This window comes from Littorina saxatilis, linkage group LG8, assembly GCF_037325665.1.
Source record: "Littorina saxatilis isolate snail1 linkage group LG8, US_GU_Lsax_2.0, whole genome shotgun sequence".
NCBI lineage: Eukaryota > Metazoa > Mollusca > Gastropoda > Littorinimorpha > Littorinidae > Littorina > Littorina saxatilis.
Window position 1 is genome coordinate 41,136,476 of NC_090252.1, and position 24,210 is coordinate 41,160,685.

Genomic DNA, 24,210 nt, shown 5'->3' on the forward strand with positions numbered 1-24,210 from the left:
ACACTAATGTTTGTTATACTTTTCCCTACATGATTGTATTTTATTTGATTTCTTTTTTTATTCTTCATACTTGTTCTTTGTTTCATTAGTGTGTTATAGTAGGGACTAGCTGTAAGAAAGGACCATATGGACCTAATGCTATCATCCCTCGGTCTGGGTGGCCGAGTGGTAACGCACTTGCGCTCAGAATCGAGAGGTTGTGTGTTCGACCCTGGGTCAGGCCGCTATTTTCTCCCCCCTTTCCTAACCTAGGTGGTGGGTTCAAGTGCTAGTCTTTCGGATGAGACGAAAAACCGAGGTCCCTTCGTGTACACTATATTGGGGTGTGCACGTTAAAGATCCCACGATTGACAAAAGGGTCTTTCCTGGCAAAATTGTATAGGCATAGATAAAAATGTCCATCAAATACCCGTGTGACTTGGAATAAAGGCCGTGAAAGGTGAATGCTCGCCTAACAGGCTTGAGGTTTGCTGGTCGATGTGAATGCGTATATATTGTGTGTAAAAAAAATGTTTGTCTGTCTGTCTGTAAAAAAAATTCCATTTCACACGGCAGAAATTAATATGTAAAGCGCGGAGAGCACAGTTAATTGTGGTTCGCGCTATATAAGCTCACCATAATAATAATAATAATAATAATAATAATAATAATAATAATAATAATAATAATAATAAAGTTTTCGAGTTCGAGTTCGAGTTCCCTCTGTCATCATCAGACTAAAACAGAGATTCCAAGCAACTGGAAGAGTGCAGGAGCGACAACGTTCTGGTCGGCCCAGAGTCACCACACAAAGAGAGGATCGCTTCATTCAGAGGCAGGCCATGCAACAAAGAATGGCTACGGCAAACAACATTAGGCAACGCCTACAAGCTACCACCAACACTGTTGTTAGTGGTCAGACGATCCGAAACCGCTTACACAACTTTGGCTTGCATGCAAGGCGTCCAGTCCGAGGAACAACCCTGACTGCTAATCACCGAGCAGCTCGCCGAGTCTGGTGCACTCAACATGTGAGGTGGCAACGTCAGCAGTGGGTTCAGGTGTTGTTGACAGATGAGTTCCGCTTTTGCTTGGAACCTGCTGATGGTGGCATCCGAGTGTGGAGGCGTCGCGGAGAGCGCTTCGCAGAAGGCGCTGTTCTGGAACGACAGCGTTTTGGCAGAGGCTCTGTGATGGTCTGGGGAGGGATCAGGACACCTATGTACCATGTAGTGGGCAACTTGACCGGTGTCCGCGACCAGAATGAGATCCTGCAACCCCTGGTCGTTCCAGCCCTCCAAGCGATCGGCCCTCGTGCGATTCTTCAGGATGACAACGCACCTCCCCATCGCTCTGCAGCTGTAAACACCTTCATCCAGCAGGCCAGGGTCAACAGGATGCTGTGGCCAGCCAACAGCCCGGACCTGAACCCCATAGAGCACATGTGGGACGAGCTTTGTCGTCAGGTCCTCCTGCCAATCTGGGTCAACTGCTGCAATGGCTCCTGCAGGAGTGGAATGGAGTTCCCAGAGCATTCATATGCAACCTGATCTACTCCATGCGCCAACGATGTGTTGAATGCCTGGCACACAACGGAGGGCACACGCGTTATTGACACCGATTATCATTGTTGTGAATTCCATTTTCGAGGGTTGTCACGTTTGACACACTCTAGCTAAATTGTCGCTGCCGCGTTCGAATTTTGCTTTGTTTGTCATTACTCCTTGGTGGTTGTTCAATTATATAAAAAAAATTTAAATGAAAGAATTCGGTCTTGTCTGTTTTGTGTGGCGTGCTTGTAAAAAAGTTATCCTTAACTTTTTTTGAAGAGTGTACTGCGCAACGGGTATAATACCAAATAATCGCTCACACCCCCACTTTGAGTTAAATACTGCGCAAAGGGTAAAGTACAAAGTAAACGTCCACACACACCCCCCCCCCCCCCACACACTTTGAGTTAGATACTGCGCAAAGGGTATAATACCAAATAATCGCTCACACCCCCACTTTGAGTTAAATACTGCGCAAAGGATATAGTACGTACCAAGCCGTAAACGCCCACTACCCACCTTGAATGACTCTAGTCTGGGATTTTTTAATTTCTCTGCTAATATTGCGTTCAGTTGCAGCTCACATTTTTCATCATCATTGGTATTAAAATTTTACAAAACAGGTTCTTGTTGGTGAGCTCGAACAACAATGCTTAAAGAGAGTTTGACTCATTTTTAATGTCGGAACAACTTTAGTTGGGTTAAAGATGACATAGAGGTCGTAACTCACCGAATCCCTGTCTTCGCGTGAATGAACACAAATGTTACGTTATTGCTCATCCACTAGAACTGTTATTGTCACTTCTAACAAAACAAATACGTTCCTTCATATTCCACATACGTTATGAACCTTTATATATAGATGCCTGACGAAATATGATTTTTGTTCTAGCACTCATGCACAAAGCGTGAGCAAAAAAAGAGAAAGAGAAAGAGAGAAAGAGAGAGAGAGAGAGAGAGAGAGAGAGAGAGAGAGAGAGAGAGAGAGAGAGAGAGAGGAGGGGGGGGGCTAGAGACAGAGAGAGGGATCGAGAGAGAGAGAGAGAAAGAGAGATGGAGGGAGTGAGAGAGAGAGAGAGAGAGAGAGAGAGAGAGAGAGAGAGAGAAAAAAATAGAGGGGGACAGAGACAGAGAGAGCGAGACAGAGACAGATACACAGAGAGAGGGAGAGAGACACAGAGAGGGACAGAGACACATAGAGAAACACAGTGAGGGAGAGCAAGGAGAGAGACAGAAAGAGAGAGACAAAGACAGACAGAGACAAAGAGAGAGAGACAGAGACAAAGAAAGACAGAGAGAGATTCACAGACAAAGAGAGAGACAGACAGAGACAGACAGAGACAGACAGACAGATCGACAGACAGAGAGACAGACAGAAAGACAGACAGCGAGAGAGAGAGACAGACAAACAGAGAGAGACAGACAGACAGACAGAAACGGAGATAGAGAGACAAAGAGAGAGAGAGAGACAGACAGAGAGACAGACAGAGAGACAGACAGAGAGTCACAGACAAAGAGAGAGACAGAGAGAGAGAGAGAGAGAGAGAGAGATAGATTAAAAAGACAGAGGGGGAGAGAGAGACAGCGAGAGAGAGATTAAGAGACAGAGAGAGACAGAGAGAGAGACAGAGATAGCGAGAGACAGAGATAGAGACAGGGAGACAGATACATAGAGAGAGAGAGACAGAGAGACAGAAATAGAGACAGACAGAGACAGAGAGAGGAAGCTCGCCTTTGTAACATTAGCTCTGGATGCTGCCTGCAAAAAAAAAGGAAAATAAAATTAAATTAACATCATCAGCTGCTGCAGTATTCATCATTATATTCATCCTCGTTTTGTCAATCACCGACAATTAAAATCATCTGAGTTATTGTGGTCAAGAGCTCTCACATTAATCTTTGTCCTCATGTTTTTGTTAACATCCTTTTCCGACTAGCAGTCTTAAACGTGTGATGCTCCATTGGACCGAATTTGCAAATAAATGCACCAAATCTCATCGTATAATACTTATAACAGCACATGTAATTCCGCTATTGCTTACCCTACGCCTTTTTGATGCGGCAAAGAACGTTTTCTATTGCAATGTGCCTATGTCAAAGGTTTTGTGTTGTTATTGTTGTTTTTATTATTCATGATTGTTTACGATGGTGAAATCGTACAAACGAAGAGAAAGTAGAAGTATAAGCATCGGTTTTTAGCCCGATAGCGCTCTGGAATCCATTCCGCATGTCGTGTTGGCTAGCAAGTCGTGCAGAACTTGACATGCATGAGATGTACTCTACGGGTTTCTTATGATGATGCTACACTTACAAGTTCTGCCAGAAGCCCTCTCGCGACCAATCTGATATGTTTGTTCACGCTCCCACAATGCAGAACATGTAATACATATGACACACACAACAAGAGATTGGCGTGGTATATGCAGGTCGTACAGTCGGTGGTAATTAATATATATTTTACGATCTGCATGATGTTAGTAGCTTTTTTTCTTCTTTTGGTGAGTGTTTTGTGTTCTTTTGAGTATATTTTCTACTATCATTTTCGACACAGTTTGCCTGTACCCGACAATGGAAACATGGACCTACTCTTGGACCAGGTCGGGACTGGAGGTGGGACAAAAGCACCAGCAGACACCAATGGTGCGACCCGCAATGCCACAGGTCAGGGTGACGTTGGTCTGCCCTCGCTGAGTGGTCACCGGACCTCCCGCTCCCCCTTCTGACGAGGAGGGATTGATGCGTGGAGGAGGTTCTGGAAATAGATGGATGGATGGATGGATGGATGGTTTATATCATGAAGGCCATTGCCCCACATGAAGGGGTGTGAAACAAAAAATAGATCGGACATGTCTTGCGAAGACAGCAGGACAGTATCACCAAGACTGCTCTTCACTGGACACCAGAGGGAAAGCGGAAGAGAGGAAGACCCAAGAACACCTGGCGACGAACGGTGGAGGGAGAACTGAAGACACTTAACCAAACGTGGGGTATCATCCAGAGACTCGCCCAGAACAGACAGGAGTGGAGGTCCTTTGTTGCTGCCCAACATGCCAACTGGCATAACGGGCAGTAAGTAAGTAAGTAATAAACAAAGAGACAGATATACAACCAACACAGTGCAAGACACGCCTTACCTGGTCTCACGTTGCACTCCGGAGTTACATGAAATTTTATCGGTTCGCTGAAATCAGTCCTTAGACAGTAAGTGTCGACGCTCCAGTTGCCGTATAAGGACACATTCATGACGAAGTTGAACTCCAGGATGAAAAGCCATTTTGTCTTTTTGACACAGCCGCATCCAATCGTCCCTGAAATGTAAGCGCCTTGGCATGCTTCTGGCGACGTGATGTTGACGACGGTGCACATGGTCGATTGTCTCCCCGTATCGTTCCACCTGATCACCTCAAACCACGCCTCTCGTCTGTCAGGATCGGTTCTACAAATGAACGGCCATTTTGAGCGATCAAGGGTCAACGTAAGCTTGACTCTCTTGCCTATATACCACTCAAATGGACACGTTAGCTTTCCTCCGTATTTCTTCCCTGAACCTAAGAGACAAAAAGAGAACTGAACTTAGATGAACTTTATCTAGTAAGTATGAAGAATTGAGACTGGGGCATTACTTCCAATCTTTCCTTGAAACAAGCAAACACATATATAGCTATTCTGATGAACACGTGGGGGAATTCGGGGGCTGTGATTGGATGGGCTCTTCCGATTATCAAAGCATAATGCTACGGAAGTCGGCCATTTTTCTCAATATCCAAAAGCATATTGGGAAAAATGGCCGACATATGATTCCGGTTTACCCATCTGTACCACGGCGATGTTTCTATCGACAACAGCAAACACTGACAACTTAAAAAGCTGTTTCAACAACTGTGTTGTGAAGTCGAATGCACTTGGAATCAGTTTTTCTTCCAAAGTCAGAAAGCGTGTAGCGGTGTGCATGTCTGCGCGAACATGATGCACGTAAGAAGTTTGTCTGCTATCAAAACCTGAGATCAACGCATCGACACAAAAACTGTCATTTTGTAAGTTTGGAACAACAAATCAAGGTCATAACAGCTATATAATCGCTATTGTGTTTCCAGCGTAGCAATAGGGTCCGATATTTAGACTCGAACAAGTATAATGCGACTCGTCTTCGACTCGTCGGCATTATACTTGTCTCGTCTAAATATCGGACCCTATTGCTACGCTGAAAACAGTTAAACACAATAGCTGGTAATATAGTTGCAGTTTCTGGCTTCATATAATATTGATAAAAGGCCCAAATCCGCTTCCCGTAAACCATTAGTTTCTGGCCACAGACACTGTCTGGCTTTTACACTTATATTTGTCATCATTTTCACGAGTTTTCATTCACAAGCACCTGGGAAATAAATCTCATGCTCCCCATGCAATAAATCCCCGGTTACCATAGTTGCAGGAAGCAGGTTATACATGGATAATCAAAAGCAAGCCCAATAGAAACGCTGGGGGATTCTTCGGCTCTTTTCATTGGTGTTTCCCCAGACCTAAACAGACGACACGACACTGCTTTGCAAAGTTCCAAAAACGAACTGGAAAACTAGCAAAAGTAAACAAAAAACAAAACTACTTCATGAAAGGTCATACATTCATCACAAACAAATGAAACCTAGCGATATGTTTTGTCTTCTTACAAAGTCATGGAGTGCGTGTATCTGGGTTTCGATACACAGACGTTCGGAGAAACACGAACGTCAAGTTCAAGTCAAACCAATTGACCCCGGACACACACATTTTGACCCGTGCACAAGACGTTGTATCGATAAACGAAGCACAAATAAGAAATAATAATAAAAGCAAAGAAAATAGCAACAATATATGCAAACATCTAACAAAGCCGAGCAAGCAGAATGACAGGTATAATGAAAAACAAAGAGGCACTGAGTCGGAAACAAGATCGCGATTCTTTCTTTCGCTGCACGACGCAAATCTTCTGTGACCTTTGACCCAATGTAGCTTCCACATTCGATCACTAAGCTTAAATATTTACAACTGAAAGCCTTCGGCCTTGGTCAATAAAATATGAAACAAAATACGATATGTTCCCCCTCGGACCGACAAAAAAGCTGATCTGTCAACAACCCAACAAACATCTTATAATATTGTTTTTCGGCATATCAACGTTGCCAGATAACCACAACGTTAAGTTTTTATGAAACAAACATGACCCCGCTGTGACCCCCAAATTTGACGAGGGTCAACCAAACTGGGGTTACTTCGTGAAATCATCAAACGCTAAAAGTGTTCAAAGTTTCAGAGGTCTAGCTTGAAAAAACATCCGAAAACACGCCCAGAAAGTTAAAACGAAGAGAGGTACAGAAAAGCGTGCAATGCACTACCGCGCTAAACATGTTCGCCAATTTCACTGCCTTTTGCACGAGTGGCGGACTACGGTCATTGTGACAAAATGCAGTGCGTTCAGTTTCATTTTGTGAGTTCCACAGCTTGACTAAATGTAGTAATTTCGCCCTACGCGACTTGTTTAACTTCTACGAATAGAAATGCTTCCGTTAACATAAATATTCAACGGATAGGGACATTTGTATGAAGCATTGTTTCGTGCTTCAAATACTTATAAATAATTCCTTACAGTTTACATTCAGCTGAATGCTTTTCGAGTCGTAGCCATTGTTATCCGTGCCGACTGTACAGGTGTACCTCCCCGTGTCCTCACACGTAACGTCTGACAAGGTCAACGCGGCGTCGTAGGTCCAAGTTACCACTCTCCGATACTTTATAGTATATGGAGGGAAAGAAACGTTGCCAAACTGAACACTCTCTTTTTTGAAGGTAACGAGGGTTTTTACTCGTCCAAACACTCTGCATTTCATGATTAGTGTTTTGCGGCCATCTCCATCGACGGTGATCGTATCGTTGTGGCCGTCGACCGTCAGGTTTCTCGCTACTGATACATCTGAAAGTGAAAGAAAATGACTGTTGTGATGATTAAGGTCATACTAAAGAATACAAGGTACTTCCCTGTTTTGTGGTGTCATTTTCTTCATTTATTCAAGGAGTTACCTCCCTTGCTTTCTTTTCTCACAACACAAGAAATATACTCATATATTTGCCCTGAACATCGGGAACAAAAGATTTCTTTAAATCAATTTGATAAGTTATCAATTTACAGTGGTACCTGCTTAAAAGAAAGTCGAGTTCAAATTTGTTTTGCTTTCTTTTATCCGATGTGTTTCTTATTCGGAGACTACGGATATACCCAGGGATCGCGTTTACGCACGATTTTTGCGTATTTGACGCATTTTAAAAGTCGCTGACGCGTTTTTTTCGCCGCGCCGCGTAAGCCATACGCAAAAATATTGTAATTTTTTTTTGTCTTCACGCAGCGCTTTTGCTCTGACTTAATAATCACCCGATCCTGAAACTGACTATAGGGCTCGAGAAGTGACGACACACATGAAATCTGCGCGTCAAAACTAAAGTCCGTTTCTTTTTGCATCGAAGTATCGCAAACGAACGTAACGAGGGTATTACCAGATAATGTCTTGTCGGATAATGAAACAGACATTAGCTGCTCTCCCATCTCGCGCTTCCAAAAGGCGGAAAGTGTGTCTAGTCGTATTAGAGCGGGAAACAAACTCGCAAGGCCCGAAGGTTGGAGACAGCAGGGGTGTTATTCGACAGGCGTGTGCGAAGTTCGACAGGAAAACTCGCCGTATTTAGGTAAGGAATGTCTTTAAGTCTTTCGTGCGTGTTTTGTTTGTGTCTGTACGTGTTTTCGTAGTACGCAAAAATATTGGTCCGTGACGCGTTTTTTTCGTTTCGTTGCGTATGACTTACGCGTTTTTTAAAAAGCTAGCGCGATCCCTGTATACCGTCGCGATATAACCTTGAACGGTTGAAAACGACGTTAAACACCAAATAAAGAAAGAAAGAACTACGGATATAATAGATATTAGGCAATTTCTTTCTCATATCTGAGGAAAAACAAATGTCATCATATTTTTGAACAAGAAGGGCAAAGCCCACACGACTCACATGCTGAACAGACCTTGATCTTTCTTTTAGAATAATTTTACAATAAAACTGAGAAAAACAATATTTATTCATTAAAGAAAATAATTACAGAAAACTAATGCCATTGTGAGTTGCACATTCAGTAATTGCATCCAAGTTATGGTGCATACTGTGTCAAAAGGTTCTCCATCCTAAAATGCTAATCGCTGGTCATTAGGGGATCGAGTCGAACAAGGAACGTCAGTTCTCCGACTTCTCTCTAGTCTGGCGCCTGTTTTCTCTTTTTTGACAAATATCAGTTTAACTCAAACTGACCTGGAACTTGAAGATATGTAACCTAATGTGAGTTATTATGAAAATATAATGTATTTCCCTCACACATATGTAGTTTTGGAAGAGTTATTTTCAATAGTTCAAGGTCAAGGTCACTTCAAAATATATACATTTCAACTTTGAAGGACCCTGTGACCTTGACCTTGAAGTGAGGTCAAGTTGCCAAACATGTTTCTGAAGATCTAATGTATTTCCCTCACACATATGTAGTTTTGGAAGAGTTATTTTCAATAGTTCAAGGTCAAGGTCACTTCAAAATATATACATTTCAACTTTGAAGGACCCTGTGACCTTGACCTTGAAGTGAGGTCAAGTTGCCAAACATGTTTCTGAAGATCTTGTAATCATACACTATCAGGCCACAATTGGTGTTGATAGACTTAATAGTGTCCAAGAAATATACAATGTTAAAGGTTTCACAGACGGACGGGGGGGACGGACGCCCGGAAGGACAGGCGGACGATGTCGGTGAGTATATAGACTCACTTTTGTAAGTATAATGTATTTCCCTCACACATATGTAGATTTGGAAGAGTTACCTTACATAGTTCAAGGTCAAGGTCACTTCAAACTATGTATACAATCCAACTTTAAAGGACCCTTGCGACCTTGACCTTGAAGCAAGGTCAACCAAACTGGTGTCCAAAGATAGGGCTTACATTGCCCTGTATAGCATACATAGCTAAGGTTGCCATTCTCGATAACTTCAGAAAAAAATGCGAAAATGTGAAAAATGGTCGTTTTTAAGACAACAATTACGGCCCCTGTGACCTTGAACTTGAAGTGAGGTCAAGTTGCCGCACATGTTTTTTGAGATCTTGTAACCATACACCATCAGGCCACATCAGGTGTTGATAGACTTAATAGTGTCCAAGAAATATCCAACGTTAAAGTTTTCCGGACGGACGGACGGACGACTCGGGTGAGTACATAGACTCACTTTTGCTTCGCATGTGAGTCAAAAAGCATTGCATAATATGCCCGCAGGCATTCGCGTGAATTTGAATGTGTGATTGTGAATGTTTATTTTTGTAATGTTGTTAGGATTATCATGTGCGTGCAAATTAGTACGTGTATTTGTATGTGTTATTCATGACTTGTAATAGGGTTTGGGACTTAGCACATGCCATTATAAGTCTCGGTTTTCCAATTTGTGGTGGGAACTCAACGTAAAACGCGTAGACAAAACTCTTTGAGACAAGCACTTAGGAAAGTGTGGTCACAGTTGCGTCAAGTGAATATTTGCGTGATGTTTTCTAAATAAAGGGACATAATCGCGTTTCTTTTTTTGCCGAGCTGAAAGTAACTGGGAATCTGTCGCCGTCTCTGCGGGGCAAAAATAACTGGAAAGGGTGAAACATGTTTCCCACCCGGTTTAGCATGTGAGAATTATATGCGAGGACGTTTCACTGACGAAATACTTTTGCATAGTGTTCATGGGTTCTGTGTGCTGAGAAGCTTTTCAAAGCACGCCATGTTTTAGTTCCATGTGGTTATTCCACGTGTTTTCTAACCGGAAGTTCTGGATCCCCAACCTTCACCTTGCTTATATCAATCATCCTGGGTCACGGGGTCCTGAATAGTGAAGCGAGAGATATAGAGAAGAAAAAAACCCATAAACATCGAGCAGGAGGCTAAGTTGCTCGTGTAAAACAAAGACTCACTCACGGACAGACACGTGCACACAAACCCGAATACACACGCATTAGAAAGGCAAGTACTTTGGAATATATGTTCGTGTATGCATACGTCGCCAGCTAAGCACAAGCTCCTTCAGGCTTGGCAGTTTTTGAAGCCGTTTTAGCGGGTAATGAGACAAAAAAGGTTACATTTGAGTAACTCGCAAACGCATTGCCTTTAAACTTTTGGAGATTTGTGCGAACACATGTCGAAAACTACACACGAAATCTTAAGTCATTGGAGATATTGGTACGTTCTGCTGTTATGCGATATACAAGAAAGAGTTTTAAAAATAAAGATGTACCCTGTCCGATTAATCTGACTTTTAAAAACAAATTAACATGCATTTAGAAAAATGAAATCTTCAATTTACCCTTAAATTTAATACAGTTTTAACAATGGCTGTTCACAGCGCTCTTGTTTAAACGCACACAAATATTCTTGGAAAATGCTTTTTCAAGAGCCATTGATCAGTTAAGCGTGTCGGCAGTGAGCTTAGCTAGGCGTATAGGCCGACATTTGCGTTCAGCGCTCTAAATGAGTCAACTTCTTAAAAACTACTTTCGCGTTGAAATGTCTGATAAACTATTTTCATGAAATTTGAGTATGTGGCGCCTCTGTCATTGTTCTTGAAGATTTCAACAAATTATTTTTTTTCGATGAGTCAGCAAAAACCTACCGTCAATTTAAGAACTTTTTTCTGACATGACAAATAACAGCAGACCTAATGTCTCAAATGACTTGATATTCCGTATGCACTTTACGACATGTGTTAACACGCAAATCTCCGAAAGATTTAAGGCAGTAGAATGGCCCCCGTGAAAGCGTACACAGAGTCTGTAGGGGCTCTCAAACCGCGTTTCCCAGCCTGTTTCTTCACAGCAGAAGAACAGGTTGGTCTAAACTTGGCCACGCAACAGATTTCTAACCCAAATTAAAGCATTAATTCCCGTTTCATTTTATTAAAACTGTATATATGCCAGTTAACCTTCATCGTAGGTCGCTAAAAACATTCTTTGCAGCACGTCGTGAGTACTTATGTAACCATACTTCTAAAAGAAGGAAAAACATGCACGGGTAAACAAAAAAATTAAAAAAATACAGAAATCAGGCTTTTCATTGAATTAGATTATTAAACTAAATATATTTCCGATTTTGTACTTACATTTATCTTTTGCGTGCGTAATTACGCACGAAGTTAATTCTTACCTGAAATAAACAGGAACCATAACTCAGCTTTTATTTTGACATCGAACCCACAATTATCTCCCTTACACTGTTAGAAGTATGGTTACATAAGTACTCACGACGTGCTGCGAAGATAGTCGATGTTTGACCTTTGTTTTTTTTAATTACCTGTCAATCAATGTTAATGCGGGTTTAGGAGATAATAGATTTTTAGGTGTTTGAGGCATTTCCAAAAGCTCATTACAGAATTCCACCTAGTTTTCGAGATATTCGCAATTAAAGTCCGGACTGTTACTAAAGTACTCACGACCTACGGCGAAGGTTAAGGCCGTTCACGTAACCTTCAGCATCACCTTTTGGATTAAATATTTCTTGTACAGGGATCACGTGACCGCCGCTCAAGTAAGGTTACCCTCAAAATCGACCTTACAAAAAAGGAAGGGCCGAATGAAAAATCTACAAAAAATCACAATAGACCAAAGGTTGCAACTTTGACACACAAGAAGAACGTCAAACAAATGATCTACCCTGAACAGATCGTTTTGTTTTGCTACCTTGCGGATTTCGCGTGATATGCTATTCCTACTGATGCAGGTGTCGATCGCAAGAGCGGTCATACACGGGACTTTTTGCGTCCATGTTTATGGGTATATCATGTCAAAAATCGCTACATTTTAGCAATGACTTCGTGGATTGCTTTGACACTTTTTTTTAGAATATGTTACCAGTATACTAGAGATAATTCGTGCGAAAGTTTTCATACGGTAGGGGACTGAATGACCTTTCTGGCAATATACTTGGTTTTAAAATCACTGGCCATATCACAAAAATCTACAGCAGAATATATATGTTTACTTTTTTATGACGGGTAGAGGGGACAAATGAGGTGGAGGGGATGGGTGTGCGTTTACAAGGTTCTGTACCCTATACACAGTTTTTGACCTTAAGTAGATGGAGGGCGTCTGTTCGATAGTGGGCGCTTACAAGGTATTTGTTTTAATTCATGTATCTATTACTATTGCTCATGTAAACAAGTACAACTTCTCTCTCTCCCTCTCTCAAACTCACGAACGCAAACAGAAAGACAGTCGACACACAACAGGCATAAGGCCAAAAAAAAAATAGGTCTGTTTACGGTAACCCGACCGACCCTATTTTTTTCGCGCGACCCTAGACTTTTTTTTGGCATTTGGGGGGAAAAAAAAAAAAAATCTTTTGGTTTTTTTTGCAAAATAACGTAAAAATATGTTTTTTTGGAAAAAAATAAAATAAATAAAAAAAAATCCCGACCTACCGACCCTATCTTTTTGGCCTATGTTACCGTAAACAGACCTATTTTTTTTTTGGCCTAAGAGACAGACCTAGTGTACATTACATACCGCAATGCTCCTCATCAGAGCCATCGGCACACTCGTCAGCTCCATTACACCGCGCACTTATAGTTATGCAAAGAGTGTTACCCCCACATTTCCAATGACTCCTAAGACAATGCCATCTTTCTGAAATGAAAAAAAAGGATTGATAGTGCAGATACATGTCAGTGTAATTCTACATTTCAATGTCTCAGTAACATAATTCCATCGAAACGATGACTAAAATTGAACGATATTTCTCATTGTTGTGCATCATATGTTTGCTTTTTTGTCATAATTAACAGGGAATACCAATTCCGCTTAAATCTACTGCGCAGTCAGGCTGATCTGGCGTGTGAAAGAGAGTGGCACAAGTTTAGAAAGGGCAAGACATTCTGTTGTGTTAGACGAAGTCAAATTTTGACTAAACGTTTGAACATAAAAAGGGATTAGAGACAAGGGTGGTGGTGGTGTTTGTGTGTGTGTGTGTGTGTGTGTGTGTGTGTGTATGTGTGTGTGTGTGTGTGTGTGTGTGTGTGTGTGTGTGTGTATGTGTGTGTGTGTGTATGTGTGTGTGTTTGTTAGTGTGTTTGTTAGTGTGTGTGTGTGTATGTGTGTGTGTGTGTGTGTGTGTGTGTGTGTGTGTGGTCGGAATGATATTGTTTCCTTTTTACATTCAGTCAAGTTTTGACTAAATGTTTTAACATAGAGTGGGAATCGAGACGAGGGTCGTGGTGTGTGTGTGTGTGTGTGTGTGTGTGTGTGTGTGTGTGTGTGTGTGAGTGTGTGTGTGTGTGTGTGTGTGTGTGTGTGTGTGTGTGTGTGTGTGTGTGTGTGTGTGTGTGTAGAACGATTCAGAGTAAACTACTGGACAACACATGTTTGATTTCTTCTTAGGGTATGCTGTAAAACAAAATGCAGCCGATGTTTTATCTTAGAATACACAATGAAAACCCAATTTTCAAGACCTAAACACATTCTTAAAACAAGAAGAGCAAACGCTCGATCGAGTCACTTTCGCAGTTCTGAATATTATATGAGGCATCAGATGGACAGGAAGAAATTGCTATTCACAACACAATGAGTCACGTTCACATAAAATTTGAGCCCGGTCACTTTTATAGTTTCCGAGAAAAGCCCAACGTTAAGTTGTGTGTTGCCGAACAGAAAAGGCTAGTTATCTCCCTTGTTTTTCTGATAACGTTCGTAAAAGGCTACAGATGTAAATACTTTGATGTAAAGAATAATCCTACAAAGTTTCAATCACATCCGATGAACTTTGTCAAAGATATAAAATGTCTAATTTTTCCTTTGACGCTGACCTGTGACCTTGAAAAAGGTCAAAGGTCAACGAAACCATCGTTAAAGTGTAGAGGTCATTGGAGGTCACGACTAAACAAAATATGAGCCCGATCGCTTTGATAGTTTCCGAGAAAAGTCCAACGTTAAGGTGGTGTCTACGGCCGGCCGGACAGACTAACACTGACCGATTACATAGAGTCACTTTTTCTCAAGTGACTCAAAAATCAGGCCAATGAATGTTGGATTCAAAAACAAGCAGACAAGTGAATAGAAGAACACAAAATCTAACAAAAACAGGATCTCTACTTGAAAGGGGGTAGTCTCAAATAAGACGATACAAAAATGCCTGTGTTGCTGTATGTAGAGGTTACACGCCGAGTCTCCGTGATTATTAAAAATAATGGTCGAAGTTAGCGGATCATGAAAAATGCGAGCTTTAGCGAGCTTTTATTTATCTTTTTTTTTATTTATCTTTTTTTTCACATTTGAGGCATTAATTGTTATCAAATTTACTATTTCTTTGGTAAAAATCCAATGTTATGTGGAAAAACAGACATTTAAATAAGATAGCTAAATCAAAATGTTATGACGTATGAATTTATCTTGTGTGTGTGGCAATGTGTAATTGTGTGCGTGTGATTGAGAGTGTGTGGGTGTATATATGTGTGTGTGAGACACAGACAGAGCTAGAAAGAGAGTCAGTGTGTTTTTGCATGTGTTCCGAGTTTGACAACACAGTGTTCCACTTTACACACCCATGCGTCCAACCTGGAACAAATGCAGAATTTTTTATAATGGTCAGTTTGATGAGTTGCGTGACTTTTATTTTATGTTATGTTGTTCGTTTGTTTACTGATAGAGTCTAGTATGTGACAATATAAAAAACGCTTTGCAATAATATTTGTTTTGTCTGGTACGGCTGTTTCTCCTTAACTGTTCCAGGTTTAGCGACATTCCCATAAATCAGTCACAGGTTTGTTAATTGACATCTCAAACATCCATGACTTTACGTGCATACAGATAAAATGGTTGTTACAAGAACTGCCAAAGTTTCTTTCGAGTATGACCACTGACGGAAATTTGCTAGCCATGTACACACACGAGAACAAATGGAACGTTCAGGCTGTTTGCTATTTTTGTCATGGTACCTCTCAAACAGGACGCACAAAACTTTCGTTTTCTGCTGCTCATGCGCTCCACACCTGCATCAGTAGAAATTACATAACACAAGAGATACGGAAGATAGCAAAACAAAACAACCTGTTCTGAATAGATCATTAGTGTGGCTTTCTCCTTGTTTTAAACAGTGCCGAGTTAAGCCTATTCTATATTTTTGTCGAGTTTTTAAATGGAACCTTACGTCTTTGTCAGGTCGATGTTGGGGGTACCCTTACTTCGGCGGCGGTCATGTGATACCGATACCAGAAATCGTAGATCCGAAAAGTGTGCCAGATAGCCAAGTGAATGGCTTTAAATGGTTAGTGCTAGGACTGGTTGGTCCGGTGTCAGAATAATGTGACTGGGTGAGACATGAAGCCTGTGCTGCGACTTATGTCTTGTGTGTGGCGCACGTTAAATGTCAAAGCAGCACCGCCCTGGTATGGCCCTTCGTGGTTGGCTGGGCGTTAAGCAAACAAACAAACAAGCTCTCCTGGACCAGTTTGTTCCGTCTGTATGACCCAAAGCCCCGTGCAGTCCTCGTAGACAAATTGTTGAGGTCAATGTTTTTCAGCACGGCAAGAGCATTCTGAAATAACATTATAAAAAACATTATAAACTGTTGACAGGGATGACAAAATCTAAAAGAACAAGCTCGCCAGCCGGGCGAGTAACTTCATGAAACTTTGAAGGTCACTAGCCCGCCAGAAATGTCACTGGCCAGGTATAGTCAGGATCTATAGGATACATAGATCCCTGCGCCTTGAATCCGAGTCTGGAGATACGCGCGCGATATAAGACTTCATATAACATAGTCTGCACACAAACATTATGACTGTCAGATTTGTGTGCACAATTTAAAAAGCGGTGTTAGGACAGACAACAAGCCTGTGGTCAGCGATGAATAGGTAGTGTCTTGTCTCGCTATTTTGCAATGTTCTTCAAGTTGCACATCTGCAGTGTTGATTCATATGTATATGTCTTCGAAACCCGAAAGTACAACCAAATGTTTTGCACTTGATCATAATTGTCACTGACGGTTTCTACTCGCCCGGCGGATTTTGTACTCGCCCCTTGCGATCGGGCGGACGATTTGGCCATCCCTGGTTGAAAACAGTAACATTTCAACAAGAAAAGCATGCACAGCCTTTATTTGACTCCTCTTCGTCACATCCGATTACACTCACAAAATTACAGTCGACCTTCAAAATTGACAAGAACCAAAATTGTGTTATGTCTGAAGATCATCAAAAGATACGAGTGTATGCAATGTGGTGGCTCTAACTTTAAAAACATTAGAGAAATCTTCAAGTGAAGTTTTTTATGAAGAAAACATGAGCCCCCCGTGGCACCAACATTTGACGAGGGTCAACAAAACTGAGGTTATGTCGGGAACTCATCAAACCATAGAAAAGTTCCAAAACCCTAGCAATAAAAAGGCACAGTAAGCCTCCCGTAAACCATCGCAGATACAGTCAGGCTTTTACACACAGTACAAACACCATTTCATTTAAACACTCACCGCTTGAGAACATTCTAGGTGCCCTCCGTAAAGAGTGAGCAATTTTCAAAGAATTTATTTGTGCGTGGTTTATCTTACCTCTGAGCCATCGTGAACCCGTGTAATCCAGTTTCCCTTTGTTCACAATTTAGCCGCCAGTTTGTCATTTCAATGCAGAATCTCTGTATGCTTATCTGCAATAGCACGTTATTGTGTACCTTTGAATCTGAAATGCAACATTGAAACGGCTGCGAACTAGAGCAGTGGCGGTTAATGGTTTTGAGGAACTGGCGCCAGGCAGCGTCGTCTGCTACGAGAACCACGAACTTGCGTGACCCTGCTTCGGGGCTATCTTTTTTTACACTTTCAAAACTTCGTATTGTTCTGATCTTGTCTTGATGAAAGAAGATTTATTTTATGATTTAAGAATGTTTGTGTAACAAGCTGTCAATTTATTTATTAGGTTTCAAAAGTTAGGTCAGAAGCGCAAAAAAGCACCGTCCGATTGTCTGACAGACAATCCGCAAAATTAATTCTTTGAAAATTGCTAGCTCTTTACGTACAGCACCTAGGATGTTCCCGTTCGGTGAGCGTTCAAATGGAAGGGTGTTTGTACTGTGTGTAAAAGCCTGACAGTATCTGTGATGGTTTACTGGAGGCTTACTGTGCCTTTAAAAAACATCCGAGATAACCTAAACGTTTAATTTTTTTGTCTACGGCCGGCCGGCCGAACACTGATCATTCCTAAGGCTCTCTTGATTACTCAGGGGAGTCAAAAGCGAAAGTGTGTTTTAACTAGTTTTTTTTCCAGTGTTTTTTATGCAAGTATGAATATATATGTTCCAGGATTTCTACAAACCCTAAAACTATGGCACGTCAAAACCCGACCTTTAAGTGGCTCAAATCTTCCAGGGGGCCGCATATTCACCAGAATGCCGTAGAGCTGGCCACGGGGATGGGGTCTGGCCACCTCCTTTCTCTGAGCGCCTAGTACAGCTGGCAGGACTGCGGCAGATGTGCTGTTCTCTGGTTGCCAGTCTTGCAGAGGCACTGCTCGATATGGCTCGACACACACACACACACACACACACACACACACACACACACACACACACACACACACACACACACACACACACACACACACTCACACTCACACTCTCTCTCTCCCTCTGAGACATGAATCAGACTCTGTTGTTGTTAAATGGTCTGTAAATTGCATGTTAATATGTTCACCAAAATGGAACTAGTGGTAACCCTGAACGAACGAACGAACGAACAATGATCATGTGCGCAGGGACACCAGAAGAGCCTAGCAACAGACTATACGTTAGGTGTGGCCTCCAGAACACAGTTAGCTAGTGCAACATAATTATTGTTTGCAGACAATTCTTCTTGCTCTTAGTGTGTTCGTTTTGTTTGTTTGTTCACTGTTTGTGGATCATATCTTTTCTTTATTATTTTCAGTTTAATACAGTCTGTGTTGGTTCATTGCAATGGTCGTAAATTCGCCATTTACCAACTTGTTTTTAACCGACAAACGAAAATGTACCTGCAGCTTTATTTGAATTTTAGCAGGCCATGCGATAAGTTGTGACTAATTCGGGCTCTATTTTCTGCACAAGCTCGTCACGTGTCATTGAAAAGTGCCTGTATGACGACAACAAGTTGTGAAAAAAAGATGGGTTTTTTTAAACAACAGTGTTAAAGTAACTGCATGTGCTTAAAGGCACAGTGCAGCTCACAGCCTTCGTTTTGCGTTTTTGTTGCAGCTGAGTGCATTTACAGTTCAAAAATCCTCCTATGGTAGTAAAGCAAACCCAAAACTACCCAACGACGACATCTGTGAAGCTCGACAGTTTCTTGTTCACGCGAGTGCATAAATTAACCTAGTTATTACGTGGTGTTTGGTCGGAGTTCGATTCAACTGAGTGATTCCGGCCTCCATTTTGTTTTACACAAACTCATGATGACGTCTGACATAGTTTGCTAGTGACGTGTCTTTTTGTGCATGATGTGGTGATCTACCTGATCTAAATTTAGATCCAAAAATAGGTCAAGACCAGCCGGGTCCGAGTACGACATTAATTCGTAAAAAAATCGCAGTTCCTGACTCTTTGGGTGCAAGTCAATGAAACTTGGTAGTTCTTCTAACGGATAGCTGCCTGAGGTATGACTAAAAGCCCCAGGGGCTCCGTGCACCTGGATTTGACAAGTTCAGTACCTTTCATGGAGTGCACACCAAAAAGTATTAACTATGCGAGTTAGGCTGTGCTGACTTCCCTGCGCACACGTGTTGTTTGTCTGACGCTGACATGAAAAGCAAAGCAGTTCACCTAAATATGACACTAACCAGACCAATTAAGAGGACTTGTTCTGGTCAATTCAAAGCAAAGCTCTCAACGTCCCTGTCCTCATAATTGATAATTATGCAGCTCAACAATGCAGTATATATAGGGCACGTAACAATTAAAGTATAAGAAGACCGCCTGTGCACTGAACAACTAACTAGTAACTCAGATTGGAACATGTTCTCCTCCCGCTGACAGTTGACTTAACAAACGGCTGTGGTATTTCTGTCAACAACAAATTGATGAAACAAGAACGATTGAAATGAATTATGTTCACCTACCTTCTAAACGTTGGTGGTTGAACTTGAAGATAAATCAACCTCCCCGTCAATTGAAGTAACAGCTGGCGGCCATATTGGAAACGGAGTTTCGACAAAAGTACTCGATAAGAAAGCATTTTAAATCAACTACAGCTACCCAGTAAAAAAGCACCATCAAAAACCAGGATTTCGTGCCGTTTTCCTGGAATGTGGTCGCTCTCTTTCACACACTAAATCAGCTTGACTGCACGGCGGATTGAAACGAATTGTGTATGGCATGTTAGGTAAGACACCAAATAAACTTTCTGGTGTCTAAACAATTCAACATCGTTCATTTTAAGTCACCGTTTCGACGTTTAAAAATGAATCATGCCGTCATAAAACAGAAGTTTTGAAGGTAGTTTGAAGGTAGGCGTGGTCAAGAACCTGTGACGTCTTACCCAAATGTTGCTCAAATCCAAGAAACACATTTGTTTTAGCAGAAGAAAGGCAGATCTTCAAATGCACGTATGTTTCTTACCAAAAAAACTGTTGGTTAACATCTGGGCCATAACACTGAAAACATATCCTTAAACGTACAGTACCTGCAACGTTGTCGTTCTTCTATTGCTCAATTCACAGAGGATCAGGATAATTGCTTTTGCCACGTAAATTAAGAATGTGTCTTGTATTGTCTTGTTTTGTCTCTCTGTTTGCGACATAGTTACCACAGTTTCTTTCGTCACTTCCATCGGTGCAGTCTATGGTTCCGGTACAGCGATCGAAGTTCCAGATACACTTGTAATCCCCGCACTTCCACCAATTTTCTGAACACTTCCAATTCTCTATAAATAATTAAGGGAGAAAAATAGCAATTATTCAATTGAGTAGAAGTGCAATGCCAAGGCACTGCATACCCCCAGCGAAGGACAAATCCGCTCTCTCTCTCTCTCTCTCTCTCTCTCTCTCTCTCTCTCTCTCTCTCTCTCTCTCTCTCTCTCTCTCTCTCTCTCTCTCTCTCTCTCTCTCCCTCTCTCTCTCTCTCTATCTCTCTCTCTCTCTCACACACACACACACATTCACACACATACACACACCCCAAGTCACACACACACACATACACACATACACACACACGCACACACACACACACACTCACACACACACTCATTCATACACAAACATAGGCCTTACACACAGATTCACGCACACGCACATACACATTCTCTCTCTCTCTCTCTCTCTCTCTCTCTCTCTCTCTCTCGCTCTCTCTCTCTCTCTCTCGCTCTCTGTCTCTGTCTCTCTCTCTGTCTCTCTCCCTCTCTCTCTCTCTCTCTCTCTCTTTCTCTCTCTCTTCTCTCTCTCGTTGTTTTCAGCTCTATCTTTCTTGCACTATGTTTTTTTTCCCGGCTTTAAATCATCCCATATCTTACCCCGTTCAAACACACATCCCAATAATTTTGGATGATATGGGCCTTGCGTAAGTGCATTCGGAATGGTGGTTATTAGAGACTTGCTGCCGACAGGAAGGATTTTGGAAAGCTCTCGCTTTTTTTTAACGTTTTTGAGCTAAAATTCCATTATGTCTTCAGTTGTTGGCTTCAACAGCTTTGGAAAACCTATTCAGCATCCTGCTGGCAGAGAACAAACTGATGTCCTGGAAGTGCTTTGCTGAAAAGGACAACACAACCATTGTTGTCCGAGTGTCTCCAACCAGCCCACCCCAAAATGGCGTACAACAGTACACAAACTCGTACAGACGGAAACCACCAAACCAGCTTCGACGGGATCGAAAACGAGCCCAGCAACGACACGAAACACCTCACCTTGCGGAAAGAGAGGCGAGTTCATTTTCACCATCACTTTTTGTTTCGCCACCATCATTAAAACAGACTATTGAATCAACTGATGAAGTAGGCCTACAAGGACAAGAAAATGTGACATTGGAGAGCGACACACCCCCGTCTCCATCTGCACGTGCAAATCATGACCACGACAATGGGAGCACGGACACCAACATTACTTTGCCTGAATGCACTGACACTGGCGAAACAGCTGACAGGAGTGAGTGTGACACGCTGTGTTCAGACGAGAGTGCGGGAAATGAAGACGAACAATTTCTTTCGTTGGCTGAAAATTCTGGTTATGACCTGGACAGCATACAAGAAACCGTAGGTAGCATCAAAGACAGGTCACTACAACGAAGACTGAAGGACTCCGGCAGAAACAACGCTTTTCGAAAAGTACTGTCAGACTCGCGACATGGCAAGAAACACCTCCTCCTGGAGTCTGACGACATTGTATTGGTTTTGGACTGTGCTCTTGTAGAGAAAGACCACGGGAAACATGCCGTCGTACACTGGTTTTTCAAGCAGGATGATAGGTACCTGCTAGATAAAGAAAAGACAGTTCTCAGTACCATCTACACCTGGCGACCTGTGCAAAACAGACATTATTTTAAAGAGATCGATGATGCACGACTTTCATCAAAGCCTGTACCATTTACATGGGCTAACACTTTTTCGAGACAGATGCAGCGGGTTAGTTAATGATGTAGAGGAAATATCAGTGAAGTAAACAATATGCCTTCGAGCGGAACTGTTCAGTACAAACTATGTACATTACCTGGCAAGGATACTGTGCTAGAGAAAGTATGTAAATAGTTCGTGTAAATACGTTCATATCTAATATTTCATGTAAATATGTTCACTTTCAATTGCGTGTATTACCACAGTTTTGTCGATATGGCTTTAATTAGCTGAAGAAAAAAACACTGTCAAAGCGTCAAGCGTCTCTCACTCTCTCTCTCTCTCTCTCTCTCTCTCTCTCTCTCTCTCTCTCTGTCTCTCTGTCTCTGTCTCTCTGTCTCTCTCTCTCTCTCTCTCTCTCTCTCTCTCTCTCTCTCTCTCTCTCTCTCTCTCTCTCTCTCTCTCTCTCTCTCTCGGTATTACACACCGGTACGACCGAACATAAGGTATCAATAAATTCCTCTTGTGCAGCGGGTTGAAAGTATACCCTGATCCCTCGGATATATACCTCCACTCCGGTCTGAACGACCTCACGTGACATGTTATATGGTAGAAGAGCATGTTGTCGCTTATTCTCCTTCTGAAGATGAGGTATACCCTCAGTTCGGTTAGACTGAAACGATGCTGAAGCAGTGGAATTTGTGTGTGGTTTGTTTCAGGGCAAAATGTTATTTTATCCTAACAAACAAGAAGATATTCTCACGCACCGCCTTGTTCAGGATATCATCCACTAGTTGACAATGATGTGTGCTAAATAAATAAACAATGAAACGAACAAAGGAATGAACGACCGAACGAAAGAACAAATGAACCAAAGAACGGACGGACGGACGGACGGACGGACGCGGGACTGACGGACGGACTGACGGACGGACCGACGGGCAGACTGATTGAGGGACGGACCGATCGATGGACGGACAGAGGGACGGGGTTGGTGGGTGGGGGCGGGAGGGGGGGGGGTGTTACGCGGGTAACCCCTCCTGATCCGGTCCTGCAGGGTATTCCTTCAACCCTCTGCACAAGAGGAATCTATTGATACAGACTGAAGGACGGACGGACTGACGGACGGACTGATGGACTGACAGACAGACTGTCGGACGGACATACGGACGGACTAAAAGGACGAAGGAACGAATGAACGAAGGAAATAACGAAGGAACGAAAGAGCGAACGAACCACTGAACCCACGAATGAACGAACGAACGAACGAACGAACGAACGAACGAACGAGCAAACAAACAAACAAACAAACAAATAAACAAGCAAACAATAAACAATATGTGCAATCTGGCGCATTTTCAGGGCATTTGTCAAACGTTTGGAGGAGGTCCACAGTTAGGCCAGGGTGAGGGGTTTGTCCCACCAACAGGAACCTTCCCCCCCCCCCCCCCCTCCCTCTCCCCTGTATTCGGCCCTGCATTCCTATGAATGGTCTGGTATTGTCTACTTTTAACTTACATCTTAACACAGAATGCAATGGGTTTAAAGAGATATTGTGGTGACATTTTCGCAACAGCTTCGACAATTCTGTTGATCAAAGTCAGTCAGCCCAGCACGAGGCACAATATTCTGGTCCGTATTTTTCGAGTTTCAGTCCAGTATCAGTGGAGTCTGTCCGCAAGCTGGTTTCAGCCACCCAACCCAAAACATGTGAACTTGACCCCATGCCTACCTCTCTATCTCCCTCCCTCCTTTGCTCCCTCTCTCTCTCTCTCCCTTCCTCCGTACCTCTCTCTCTCCCTCCCTCCTTTGCCCCCTCTCTCTCTCTTCCTTCCTCCGTACCTTTCTCTCTCCCCCCCTCCTTTGCTTCCTCTATCTCTCACTCTCTTTCTTCGTACCTCTCTCTCTCCCTCCCTTCCTCCATACCTCTCTCTCTCCCTCCCTCCTTTGCTTCCTCTCTCTCTCTCCCTTCCACCGTACCTCTCTCTCTCCCTCCCTCCTTTTCTCCCTCTCTCTGACTCTCTCTCCCTTCCTCCATACCCCTCTCTCTCCCTCCTTCCTGTGCTCCCTCTCTCTCCCTCCTTCCTTTGCTCCCTCTCTC

The 24,210-nt window shown here is 42.5% G+C and overlaps 1 protein-coding gene across 1 annotated transcript in view; it reads right to left on the reverse strand.

The window, feature by feature from the left end:
- Nucleotides 1-969: 969 nt before the first annotated feature.
- Nucleotides 970-24,210, reverse strand: part of LOC138974655 (uncharacterized) — a 37,784-nt gene continuing 14,543 nt past the window's right edge. Inside the window, exons 3-9 of the mRNA XM_070347378.1 lie at nt 20,370-20,486; nt 13,118-13,237; nt 7,153-7,476; nt 4,664-5,077; nt 4,116-4,281; nt 3,262-3,288; nt 970-1,177 (exon numbers count right to left, since the gene is read on the reverse strand). Coding sequence (XP_070203479.1) covers nt 970-1,177; nt 3,262-3,288; nt 4,116-4,281; nt 4,664-5,077; nt 7,153-7,476; nt 13,118-13,237; nt 20,370-20,486 — 1,376 coding nt within the window. The remainder of the gene's footprint in view (nt 1,178-3,261; nt 3,289-4,115; nt 4,282-4,663; nt 5,078-7,152; nt 7,477-13,117; nt 13,238-20,369; nt 20,487-24,210) is intronic.